The sequence below is a fragment of the Eubalaena glacialis genome, chromosome 9 (assembly GCF_028564815.1).
Source record: "Eubalaena glacialis isolate mEubGla1 chromosome 9, mEubGla1.1.hap2.+ XY, whole genome shotgun sequence".
Lineage (NCBI taxonomy): Eukaryota > Metazoa > Chordata > Mammalia > Artiodactyla > Balaenidae > Eubalaena > Eubalaena glacialis.
Window position 1 is genome coordinate 90,568,574 of NC_083724.1, and position 13,317 is coordinate 90,581,890.

The following is a 13,317-nucleotide window of genomic DNA, read 5'->3' on the forward strand; positions in this document are numbered from 1 at the left end:
ACCTTTGCTATTGTTTCCTTCATTTCTTTTTCATTTATTTCTGATCTGATCTTTATGATTTCTTTCCTTCTGCTAACTTTGGGGGTTTTTTGTTCTTCTTTCTCTAATTGCTTTAGGTGCAAAGTTAGGTTGTTTATTCGAGATGTTTCCTGTTTCTTCAGGTAGGCTTGTATTGCTATAAACTTCCCTCTTAGAACTGCTTTTGTTGCATCCCATAGGTTTTGGGTCATCGTGTCTCCATTGTCATTTGTTTCTAGGTATTTTTTGATTTCCCCTTTGATTTCTTCAGTGATCACTTCGTTATTAAGTAGTGTATTGTTTAGCCTCCATGTGTTTGTAATTTTTACAGATCTTTTCCTGTAATTGATACCTAGTCTCATAGCATTGTGGTCAGAAAAGATATTTGATACAATTTCAATTTTCTTAAATTTACCAAGGTTTGATTTGTGACCCAAGATATGATCTATCCTGGAGAATGTTCCATGAGTACTTGAGAAAAATGTGTATTCTGTTGTTTTTGGGTGGAATGTCCTATAAATATCAATTAAGTCCATCTTGTTTAATGTATCATTTAAAGCTTGTGTTTCCTTATTTATTTTCATTTTGGATGATCTGTCCATTGGTGAAAGTGGGGTGTTAAAGTCCCCTACTATGATTGTGTTACGGTCAATTTCCCCTTTTATGGCTGTTAGTATTTGCCTTATGTACTGAGGTGCTCCTATGTTGGGTTCATAAATATTTACAATTGTTATATCTTCTTCTTGGATTGATCCCTTGATCATTATGTAGTGTCCTTCTTTGTCTCTTGTAATAGTCTTTATTTTAACGTCTATTTTGTCTGATATGAGAATTGCTACTCCAGCTTTCTTTTGATTTCCATTTGCATGGAATATCTTTTTCCATTCCCTCACTTTCAGTCTGTATGTGTCCCTAGGTCTGAAGTGGGTCTCTTGTAGACAGCATATATATGGGTCTTGTTCTTGTATCCATTCAGCCAGTCTGTGTCTTTTGGTGTGAGTATTTAATCCATTTACATTTAAGGTAATTATCGATATGTATGTTCCTATTCCCATTTTCTTAATTGTTTTGGGTTTGTTATTGTAGGTGTTTTCCTTCTCTTGTGTTTCTTGCCTACAAAAGTTCCTTTAGCATTTATTGTAAAGCTGGTTTGGTGGTGCTGAACTCTCTCAGCTTTTGCTTGACTGTAAAGGTTTTAATTTCTCCATCAAATCTGAATGAGATCCTTGCTGGGTAGAGTAATCTTGGTTGTAGGTTTTTCTCCTTCATCACTTTAAGTATATCCTGCCACTCCCTTCTGGCTTGCAGAGTTTCTGCTGAAAGATCAGCTGTTAACTTTATGGGGATGCCCTTGTGTGTTATTTGTTGTTTTTCCCTTGCTGCTTTTAATATGTTTTCTTTATATTTAATTTTTGATAGTTTGATTAATATGTGTCTTGGCGTGCTTCTCCTTGGATTTATCCTGTATGGGACTCTCTGTGCTTCCAGGACTTGATTAACTATTTCCTTTCCCATATTAGGGAAGTTTTCAACTATAATCTCTTCAAATATTTTCTCAGTCCCTTTCTTTTTCTCTTCTTCTTCAGGGACCCCTATAATTCGAATGTTGGTGCATTTAATGTTGTCCCAGTGGTCTCTGAGACTGTCCTCAGTTCTTTTCATTCTTTTTTCTTTATTCTGCTCTGCAGTAGTTATTTCTACTATTTTATCTTCCAGGTCACTTACCCATTCTTGTGCCTCAGTTATTCTGCTATTGATCCCTTCTAGAGTATTTTAAATTTCATTTATTGTGTTTTTCATCGTTGCTTGGCTCCTCTTTAGTTCTTCTAGGTCCTTGTTAAATGTTTCTTGCATTTTGTCTATTCTATTTCCAAGATTTTGGATCATCTCTACTATCATTATTCTGAATTCTTTTTCAGTTAGACTGCCTATTTCCTCTTCATTTGTTAGGTGTGGTGGGTTTTTACCTTGCTCCTTCATCTGCTGTGTGTTTTTCTGTCTTCTCATTTTGCTTATCTTATTGTGTTTGGGGTCTCCTTTTCACAGGCTGCAGGTTCGTAGTTCCCGTTGTTTTTGGTGTCTGTCCCCAGTGGCTTAGGTTGGTTCAGTGGGTTGTGTAGGCTTCCTGGTGGAGGGGACTAGTGCCTGTGTTCTGCTGGATGAGGCTGGATCTTGTCTTTCTGGTGGGCACGTCCACGTCTGGTGGTGTGTTTTGGGGTGTCTGTGGCCTTATTATGATTTTAGGCAGCCTCTCTGCTAATGCATGGGGCTGTGTTCCTGTCTTGCTAGTTGTTTGGCATAGGTTGTCCAGCACTGTTGCTTGCTGGTTGTTGAGTGAAGCTGGGTTTTTGTGTTGAGATGGAGATGTCTGAGAGATTTTCACCATTTGGTATTACGTGGAGCTGGGAGGTCTCTTGTGGACCAGTGTCCTGAAGTTGGCTTTCCCACCTCAGAGGCACAGCCCTGATGCCTGGCTGGAGCACCAAGAGCCTTTCATCCACACGGCTCAGAATAGAAGGGAGAAAAAGTAGAAAGAAAGAAAGAAAGAGGATAAAATAAAATAAAATAAAATAAAAGATAAAATAAAATAAAACTATTAAAATAAAAAATAAGAAAAAAATTATTAAGAAAAAATTTATTAAGAAAAAATTTTTTTAATTTTTTAAAATAAAATGTAAGAAAAAATTAAGAAAAACTTATTCATAAAAACTTATTTTAATTTTTTAAAATAAAAATAAGAAAAAATTATTAAGAAAAAAAATTTTTTAAGTAAAAAAAAAAAAAACGGACAGGCCAAACCCTAGGACAAATTGTGATAGCATAGCTATACAGACAAAATCTCACCCAGAAGCACACACATACACACTCACAAGAAGAGGAAAAGGGGAAAAAATAATATATCCTGCTCCCAAAGTCCACCTCCTCAATTTGGGGTGATTCATTGTCTATTCAGGTATTCCACAGATGCAGGTACATCAAGTTGTTTGTGGAGCTTTAATCCGCTGCTTCTGAGGCTGCTGGGAGAAATTTCCTTTTCTCTTCTTTGTTCGTACAGCTCCCGGGGTTCAGCTTTGGATTTGGACCCGCCTCTGCGTGTAGGTCGCCTGAGGGCGTCTGTTCTTCGCTCACACAGGGCGGGGTTATAGGAGCAGCTGCTTCGGAGGCTCTGGCTCACTCAGGCTGGGGGGCAGGAAGGGTACGGATGCGGGGCGAGCCTGCAGCGGCATAGGCCGGCGTGACGTTGCAGCAGCCTGAGGCGCGCCGTGCTTTCTCCCAGGCGGTGTGGAGAGTGACCTGTGCTCGCACACAGGCTTCTTGGTGGCGGCAGCAGCAGCCTTAGTGTCTCATGCCCATCTCTGGGGTCCGCGCTGATAGCCGCGGCTTGCGCCCGTCTCTGGAGCTCGTTTAGGCGGCGCTCTGAATCCCCTCTCCTCGCGCACCAGGAAACAGAGAGGCAAGAAAAAGTCTCTTGCCTGTTCGGCAGCTCCAGACCTTTTCCCGGACTCCCTCCCGGCTAGCTGTGGTGCACTAACCCCTTCAGGCTGTGTTCACGCCGCCAACCCCAGTCCTCTCCCTGCGATCCGACCGAAGCCCGAGCCTCAGCTCTCAGCCCCCACCCGCCCCGGCGGGTGAGCAGACAAGCCTCTTGGGCTGCTGAGTGCTGGTCGGCCCCGATCCTCTGTGCGGGAATCTCTCCGCTTTGCCCTCCGCACCCCTGTGGCTGCGCTCTCCTCCGTGTCTCCGAAGCTTTCCCCCTCTGCTACCCGCGTTCTCCGCCCGCGAAGGGGCTTCCTAGTGTGTGGAAACCTTTCCTCCTTCACAGCTCCCTCCCATTGGTGCAGGTCCTGTCCCTATTCTTTTGTCTCTGTTATTTCTTTTTTCTTTTGTCCTACCCAGGTACGTGGGGAGTTTCTTGCCTTTTGGGAGGTCTGACGTCTTCTGCCAGCGTTCAGTGGGTGTTCTATAGGAGCAGTTCCACGTGTAGATGTATTTCTGATGTATCTGTGGGGAGGAAGGTGATCTCCGCGTCTTACTCTTCAGCAATCTTCTCCTCCTCACGTGCGTGTTTCTTGATCAGAGGAACAGTGACAGAAGAAATCTATGGTGATTAAAAGTTAAAAAATCCTTCTTTGCACTCTTCAAAGAAGAAAAACTGAAAATATTGTTATCCACTTTAAAAATAAGTAAAAGGGGGAAAAACCCACAGAGTTTTAGTTAAATGTAGAAAGTCATGTTGTTCGTGAACACAGCTTGCCTAGATAGAGGACAGTGAGAGTTGGGTGTTAGCCCCTCATTTTTTCTTATCTCTCAGCATCAAGTAGAGCTGAAGGGGAGGAGCTGGAGTAGGAAGAAAAGTAGATCTTTGAAAGGTAAGCCTTTGCCATTCAGCCTTGCATGCCCCCGAGAGTTAGCTTCCATCTCTCCTAATCCTGAGGGCCCAGCTTCATGGTCTCTGAGGATGCCAGTGGCAGAGCCTATTCTTCAGGAAACAGAGCCTTGGGGAGGCTCCTGGGAAGGAGATCAGAGCCCAGATACTTCCCAGAAATTTGTGCTTAGAATGAAGCCATGAGGACCTAGAAATGAGGTGTGTGGACTGTGGTGGACCATTGATGCCTGGGTTGGGAAGTGGAACCTCCAAGTCCAACTGTGGACAAGTTGTTTAACTTTGCTCAGATTCCTCTGTGTGATGACCACTGACCTTTCTCCCCTACAGGGCAGTTGTAAGGGCTACAGGGGTTAATTAATGTGGAAGCACTTTGCAAAGGACAAACCCTTGTCAAGTGAGCCTTACCATCACTGTCAGGGACATGTGGCCTTGGACACTGATACTTGGGCTCCAGAGTCTAATCCTCCAAAGATTTACCTTAAAGGGCCATTGCACTCAGCCTCCTGAAAGACTCTTAGGCCTCTGCCTTCACCACCATGACCCAGTCTCCTGATTTCCAGCTTGCAGAGATTGCCTGGAAGAACTGGAGGGGACTCACAACCTGGTTTCACTTCTGCAAAGGTAAAGAATCTTTCCCCTTCTCTCCTGGGTCGTCCTTCCTCCCAGAGCCTATAATGTGACCCCAGTCCTGGGAGGGGGAGCCATGGGAGGGTGTGGCTAAAGCCCTAGGGTGACGGAGAGCAGGAGCATTATGAAGTCAGTGTGGGGGCAGAGGAGGGTTCTTGGGCTGCAGGTGCCCACCCCTGCTTGGCCTGTCCAGCCCTCCTGGTCCCATCTGCTCTCCTGCAGCTGCCTGGGGAGGCTCCCTGGCAAGGGCGACTTTCATCAGCTCTCATGTCAAGACCCTCCTGGTGAGATGTGCAAAGCAGTGCTTGCTGGAGCCCACCAGCCATGCAGGGAGCCTGTGGAAGATACTGCTCCTGCCACGTCCCTATTGGCTCCTCTGACCAAGTGCCATCTACATCTGGCCTATTCCATTTCTCCAGGCCCAACGACCTCCTCAGTTTCTGTTCATTCACACACACCCCTGAGTGCCTCTCAGTCACCAGAGCCTTTTCTTCCACAGGATAGCCTTTCACCCCTGCCACTTGCTCTTTCCTCTCCCCCATCATGTCCGCCTGATTCAGAGGCCTGCCCTCTGACAGCCTCCTCTGCCCTACCACCACCAGACTCAATTCTGACTCTTACTCAGTGTGACTCTTCAATGGCACTACCACTGGGCACTGTCCCACAGAGCATGTCTCCACATACTCCTTGGTCAGCTTCTGTCATCCCAGCCATCTCAGGCCTTGGTCACTCAAACTGTCCCATTTCAGCCCTGTCCTGGTGGCAGGCAGCTGCCAAATCCTTGTGCCTATCAACCTCATCACAGTGCAAGTCCCAAAAAAAGCACCTTTCCCACAACCCACCAGAGGCCTCATTCTGGGTAGGCCTCACAGACAGACAAGTAGAGGTGAGTAGCCCTCCTTTGCTCAGCTCTGATGACCAGAACCTCCTGGAGATACAAGTCACAAAGAGAGTTGAGATCGAGATTCGGAAGGAAAAAGAAAACAATGGATCACATCTAAAACAAATGAGCCCAGACTGCCACCTGAATTCTTTGGGGAACATGATGAAATCACTAGGTACTGAGCAGGACACTACAACCCCCCAACTTTTCTGGAGCACAAAAGACAAACCAGAGCAGCTGCCTTGTCTTCAGCAGTTCTCATATCCCAAGGTCTTGGGGGACCATCTACAGCAGAAATATAACCAGTTTTTCTGGGGTCTCCCTTCTCTGCACAGTGAATCCTTGGTGGCTACTGCTTGGATCTCTGAGAGCTCTTCGGCACCACAGTCTCCTTCTTTCTTATTCAATGGAATTTCGAATGCCTGCCCAGTTCAAATGCAAGCTAAAATATCTCCACTGCTTTGCCAGTTCCAGCCCCTGTCCCATCTAGAGTTCCAATCTCAACCCTTTATTCCAACAATACCTCAATTCCAGCCCCCACTTCTGGCTCAGGTCCAAACCCAGGGACATCTCAAATCCTCTCTCCCAATCCTACCACCTTCTTCTCTACCCCGGATTAGGGCCTGTGGAGTACCTTGCCCTACAGCCCAGAATAAGGTACAATTTCTTACCCCAACTGAGATTCAACATTCAGAATTGTCCTTGTTGCAGAAGCAACTAGAAAATGGGTGGGCTTTATCTTCTGTAGTCAAAAGATCTCAGGAACTTTTTAGTGTCTTCACTTCCAACATTCCTGAGGACAGCTGGGCTGCCTCCATCTTTCCTGAGAATTTTCCAATCAGTCCTGAGCTCCGGAAGCAACTGGAACAACACCTCCAAAAGTGGCTCATCCAACACCGGTGGGAGCTGCCCCAAAGGATCCAAAAGTCTTTAGAGATAAGGCAGCTTCAGGGAGAATTACCAGGGACATGCCAGGCAAAGGACAAGCAGGGACCCTCACAGCCCTCTTCGTTTACAGGTGAAAGCAACAAGGATGCACAGAAGATGGGGTTCCGGCTAAGTCAGGAACTGGGCAAGGGCCTGGGACATATTCTGGGGAAGGTCCCAAAAGATCTATCCAGAAGCTCAGAAAGCTCCCTAGTGAAGTTTCAGGGGATGAACTCTGAGGAGTCAAAAAGTGACTTGAGGCTCTTGAGGAATGACTCAGGAATTGATTTACTAAGGAGCTTAGACAAGAATCTAGAAAACATTTTGAAAGGCCATTTGGGCAAAAAGTTGGGGCAGATCAATGAGGGTTTGATTCCTGTGAATGTGCGTCAATCCTGCCTTGCTCTCGAGCATGCTTCTCCCAAGTCCGATATTCACATGGAAACCAGAAATCTAGGAATCTTGAAGGGTTGGGAACCCTGCATGAACACCTCCCGTAGGGTTTCCTTCCTTGATTCAGACACTCAAGAGGTGCTGGAAGCACATATTATAAGGTTTTTGGTAAAGCACAGGTGGACCCTACCCCTCAAGGTCCTCAAGCCCATAAATCTCTTTAAGTTGAAAAAGTTTCAACCCTCCACCATTCTGCAGTTTGCCTTTTTCCCTTCAGCCACCTGTGTATCTGGGTCCCACTCGACAGTCAAGTTTGCTGAGTTCCTGGGAAAACCTCCTCAGTCTCATTCAGGAGGAAAGGTGATAACAGAAGAGTCAGTTCCTACCCTGGTGAGGCCTCTCCTTGTCCCCTCACCTGTGTGTAAGGAAATCCAGAGTCCCCTGGGAGGGATTCCATCTGGTGACTACCATGGGCCCTCAAAAGCTTCTCTGACTGGACAGGAGGGCAGCCCACCTTCTCAGTCCCTCACACTCAGCCTTGTGGGCAGAACCTGGAAGAGTGAGACTGTGGAATGGGCCAAGAGGGACAGCCTAGAGCCAGGTCCAAGTTCAGCAATGGTCAGGAATGAGCCAAGAGAGGTGAGTGGTGGTCAGGCCTCACGAGACCCCTGCCATAGGGTAACAGTGATGGAGGTGAACTTAGGATCCCAATCTTTGAGAGGTGAAGAGGCCAGGGAGGCTGTGGAAGCCAAGGAGTCCCCTGCTCTTCAACCACAGTCTAGTGTTATCTTGGAAACCAAAGGGTTGACAAAATCCCAAACCACAGATGTACATATGAGGAGTTTAGAGGTGCCAGGGACCAGTAAAAGTTTCCTACTACCTAGAATGTCTGTTTTCCAACATCCAGGTGAGCCATGCCTTAACACGGAGGTTGCTAGTGAGTTTAAGTCCAAAGTAAAGGTACAGTCAGACAACCAGCTTCAGGACTTTCCCAAACACATGTTCCTTGCTGCAGACAACTTGGCTTCTCAGGTGCCTCAGTGCCATCCCCAGAGAGTCCCCACCAGAGACAGATTAGCTTTCCAGGAGCCAAGTGGCCTTATGGCAGCCCAAAGGAGCAACCTAGGGCAGCAGGAGCCCAAAACTTCAAAACTTCAGGACTCATGGAAGAGCCAGAGCAAGATGATTGCCCCTACTTACAAAAGAGAGGACTGTAGGAGGCATAAACCAGGAGAGCAAGAAGAAGGGTTTAAAGAATTAGGTACCTCTCAAGCTGGAAGTATGAGCCGCCCTGCCCAGGTCAGGGGAATAACAGACTGTGTTGGGAGCAAATGTCTCCAGCTCATGCCAGAGAAGAAACACAGCCCTCCAGAAAACCTCTTCAGAAAAAGGATGAGGCTGTTTTTAAAGTGGATTTTCCCCAATAAAAAAGTCAATGGTCAAGATGCTCTGCAAAAATTCAAGCCCATATCAGCCACTGCCCAGAGCCACGGATCAGTCAAAAGCAGATCAATCTTGAAGAGTGAGACTGCTGAGGCTCAGGCACTCATGACAGCTGTTGGACAGATCCTAGAAGAAAAAAGAGCAATTCACCATGGACTTCATGCCACAAAGTTAAATGAACACAAACAGGAATTCCAAGCCCCAGTATGTGGGTGTTTCTGCTACCATAGGCTTACTTCCTACCCAGAGCAAGGGAGAATGATGGGTTATATAGCCTGCAGTCATCAAGCCACCTCCAAGGGCCAGAGTTGTTCTATCAGGGAAAGGGAAGTCAGACACCAACAGAGTTTGAAAAGTGTAAGATTCGACGATGAGAAACTGGGCCTAAGGTGCCTCCCATCCTCGCCCCCCAAGAAGAGTTTGTTTCCAGTTAGTACCTGCCAGTATGGGCCAAGGATTCCAGGTGCTCCAGCCTACCATCAACACTGTCCAAGGCATTGTCATCTTTGGGGAGGTGTCTTGCCTGGTCAACAGTAAAATCCTTCTTTAGTCTTCCCTTTAGTAGGAAAACATGTCTCCAAGTAAAAATTCAGTCCATGTAGAGAAAATGATTTTCTCATTAGCACATCCAAGATATTTAATGTTCCCCAATACATATATATATATAAATTTTTTTCTCATAAGAGCATAGTGTAATGGCTGCTGTCTGTGCTGTGCACTTTGTCTTCTAGAAGGGAGGGGCATGGAGGGAGGTTGACAGTAGCATCAGAAGCTTGCTCCTTGTCTCGTGTCCCTTCACTGCACCTTATAATACTGTCATTACACAAACCAAAACTACTCTAACAATGAGATGGGAAAAACCTATGAAGCCCACACCCAAGGATCTGGTTCAACCAGTCTTTCTCCTTCTTCTATGCTACTTTGAACTTTATGCAACTGTAGCGGATAGGTTTACACGATAGGGCCGGACATTCCAATTCAGGCTCCAGGAAGTGTCAGAGCCAAGTGTATGGAAGTCTTGGGGAAATAGAGTATGGGCTCTGAGTTCAGAAGCAGGAGAAATCTTGCCCCTGGATCTCTTGGTAGGGAATATACAACATCTGCTCTTAAGAACTCCTTCTCTCTCTGATGAAGGCTGGGATTGAGATGTGCCCTATGAACCCCTTTTAGCTTAGCCATAATAAAACGTACAGGATCACCCTCCCCCACCTCTGTTTTTCCCACACTTTAGAGCAGCAGCAAGGATGGCATTTCCAGCTCTGTGTGTGTAGATGGGGGGAGTATCAGGGAGGCTGCTGAGGGCTGTGTTGAGCCCAGTCCCATATAAATGAATGGCTATGTTCATGGGTCACCTACCTTCCACTCTATGTTAACCCCAAAGAAGGAGTTTTGGATGAATGGAATAGGGATGTGACTGTGTGTAGTAACTATCTGATGGTCAAACACCGTGAATTTAGGGTGGGATGTAGGTGAAGAAAAAACATTCTATCCAAGGAAGGAGGCAAAGTGGTACCAGATTCCCATAAATGTGCAGTGAAAGAGCAGCCCCCTGACATACAACCACCATCTAAAGGCCTAAAGGGGAGGAAAAGTTAAGGGTCCAGTAGCTCATCATGGCCCCACCCCAGGGTCTCTACCCTATTCCAACTCTAAGATCACAGACCTAGAGAAACCACCTTTAGGTCAAAACAGAAGGTCAAACTTATAGAAGTAAAGCAAATCAGGGAAGGTTAATCTCTTAATACTGTATTTAATAAGCTTACACATCATCACCTCTTGACTTTTAGAAAGGATAACTTAACAATAGGTGTAAAAGCCAGGACTAGGGAACTTGGGATGTGACTCCTAGTCTGGTGACCTTCACATAAACACATGGCCCAAGGACTCCTGCTCCAGGGGAGAGGTGGGGACTGGCTTGTGATTGTGTAGTAAGCCTTGCCTGTCTCCCAGTCCTTGATCACCCCAGAGCCTGGCAGGTGAAGAAGCAATCAGACAGGATTTGTGGTGGTGGTGGTGTGGGGGTGACCTGTGCAAAATGGATGGGGCAAGGTGCAGTCCAGGAGTGTTCCACTGATCTGCTTCTAGAACAGCTTTTCTTGTCTCCTGACCCCCATCCATATGGGAAAGCAGGGAGATGAGGAAGAATTTCTCTAGAGTGATTTGGTGTTTTCTGCCATGCACAGGGCGCATGGTGGACACAGCTCCAGGTGGTGTCTTTCTCATTTGTGGAGATTTCTGTTCCAGCTGATGCCCCTGATCCAGATGACAACAGAAATGGACCCCATCCCCCATACCTGTCAGGCCCCTCAACATGTGGAAATGCTGGGACCTGGGGTGGAGGGGGCAGAGTGAGCACAGGACTGCTCACACCCCTGGTTTCTCCCTGGAGCCAGGCCCTACCTCTGGGCCCCAATTCCCAAGGCAGCCTCCAGAATGGGCAGAGCAGTGCGAGTGGAGCCAGGACTTGTGGGAGGGGTTGGTAACCAGAGGAAAGAGTGGACAGGTCTGGGACCTGAGCCTGGCTGCTGCTGGGTCCTCTCAGGGGCACCCAGAAGTGAGTTCTGGGAATATGGGGAAGCTGGACTTGGACCCCCCTGGCTCCTGCTGGGAGAAGTGCTGCAGACAGGTGATGCTGATGGAACAGCAAGAAAACAGAAAGAAGCAAGTCCCTTTGCCCTTCTCTTGCTGCTCCGTCTTCCATAAGGTACAATAAGACAAGAAATTGAGAGACCAAAAGAAAAAAAAAAAAAGAAAGAAATGGAGAGACCCAGAGACAATACACAAAAACTTCACAGACACACCTCTCAAGAGAGACTTCTCACACAAACACCTTTCTCAGAGATCACATACTGAGACCTCACACAGGGACCTCGTGTTGCCTCACAGACCCTCAGACAGAAACCTAGCACAGATTTAACAGATTTCCCAGAGATACCTTCCAAAGGGACCTCATACAGAGACTTCACACAGAGATCTCACCCAGAGACAACACACAGAGACTTGGCACAAAGACCTCACAGAGACCTCACATCTATTCTTCAGTGTCCATTGACAAGTCTTTCTTAGTGAACATGAAACCACTTACCAAACTGGCAGCATGATAAATATATTATCAGTTGTGCCCCTCTGAGATCCACCAGACACTCATTGTCAGCATTACTCTAAATGGGGAAATGTTTGAGAAGTTTTGTTCTTTTGTAATGTCATTGCCTCTGAACAAAAGAATTATACATTACACATGTAGATTTGCAAAATTCATTCTTAGGTGTTCATTAGCTTGAAAATCAGAAATTATATTTTTTATTTTTATTTTTTTAGAAAAATGAAGAAAATAATGTTTATTTCTTAGAAATGCATGTAGTACTCTATTTTTTTATTTTTAAAAATTTTTATTGGAGTATAGTTGATTTACAAATTTTTGTTCTTTTCAGGTGTACAGCAAAGTGAGTCAGTTATACATATACATATATCCACTATTTTTAAAGATTCTTTTCCCATATAGGCCATTACAGAGTATTGAGTAGAGTTCCCCGTGCTATACAGTAGGTTATTATTAGTTACCTATTTTATATATAGTAGTGTGTATATGTCAATCCCAATCTCCCAATTTATCCCTCCCCGCCTTATCCACTGGTAACCATAAGTTTTCATTTGTACCCTTTTTTTTAGGAGAATCACAAATTTTAAACACAACTAAAACACTGTCAGTCTCCAGTGAGAGAAAATATTTGTCCAGTTTTAGTTATCATCCAGTCAAGTGGTATCTGGCACATTTTTTACTTTACTGGGGACAAACCTAAACTTGAGACGGCTTACTTGTTTCCTTTGGAAACATAAGAAAAACCTGCAACAAATGTACTCTAGGAATGAAATAAACCAAGAAAGAAGCATCGGGACTCACATTCACTTCCCAGAGGGCTGTGTAACTAGCACATTATTTTGCACATAATAGCTTGCATCAAGTTTGTGAGGTTTGCTTTATTTTTTAACAGGCCAATAATCATGTGAGGATTTTTCACAAGTTAAATTTCTGGTTTTAAATTTTACATTCTGGCAAAATTATGCTTCTGAATATTATTTTATTTCATAAAATGTGGTAATGCCCTAAAATGATATTACACAATCATAACGTTCAGCTAACATACTTAAAAAGATGGGCTATTAAGGATTCATTCTTAAATAATTCTATGAAATGCACATTTTCTAAGACATGCAGTTAGGATCCATTTTATATTCATTATAGGGTTAACACATTGCTTTAAAATTTTTTGAAAGATTATAAAATATATGACTTAGCCTATGCTTGAGATTATACATGTTACCTCATAAAATTACTGAGGGAAGGATACCTTAATATCTGAATTGAAGGTAGTGTACATTTAATCTACATTTGGCTTATAACAATGAATAATGAAAGGCTTTCATTTATTATATATCCCACACTTTCCAATGGGTACACTTCTAAAAGACTACTGATTTCTCACTGCTAATAAGCACCCTATTGTCCTTGCCTTGGTAAAATCTATTTTAATGACAGCTGGTTAAGTCTCCCAGATTATCCATTGGTATTACAGCATCACAGTCTTTTAAGAGGAGCAGGGCTGACACGAGGACTCTTTTGCTTATTTCTACAAGAAAT

The 13,317-nt window shown here is 44.9% G+C and overlaps 1 protein-coding gene across 1 annotated transcript; it reads left to right on the forward strand.

Moving 5' to 3' along the window:
• The first annotated feature begins 5,156 nt into the window (after positions 1-5,156).
• Positions 5,157-9,215, forward strand: LOC133097363 (spermatogenesis-associated protein 31A6-like). Its single transcript, XM_061199226.1, has one exon. It carries the CDS (start codon positions 5,157-5,159, stop codon positions 9,213-9,215), a length of 4,059 nt encoding a protein of 1,352 aa, XP_061055209.1.
• The last annotated feature ends 4,102 nt before the right edge of the window (positions 9,216-13,317 follow it).

Excerpts from the sequence above, each read along its gene's own strand:
- LOC133097363 (XM_061199226.1), top strand. The coding sequence starts at position 5,157 with ATGAAGTCAGTGTGGGGGCAGAGGAGGGTTCTTGGGCTGCAGGTGCCC.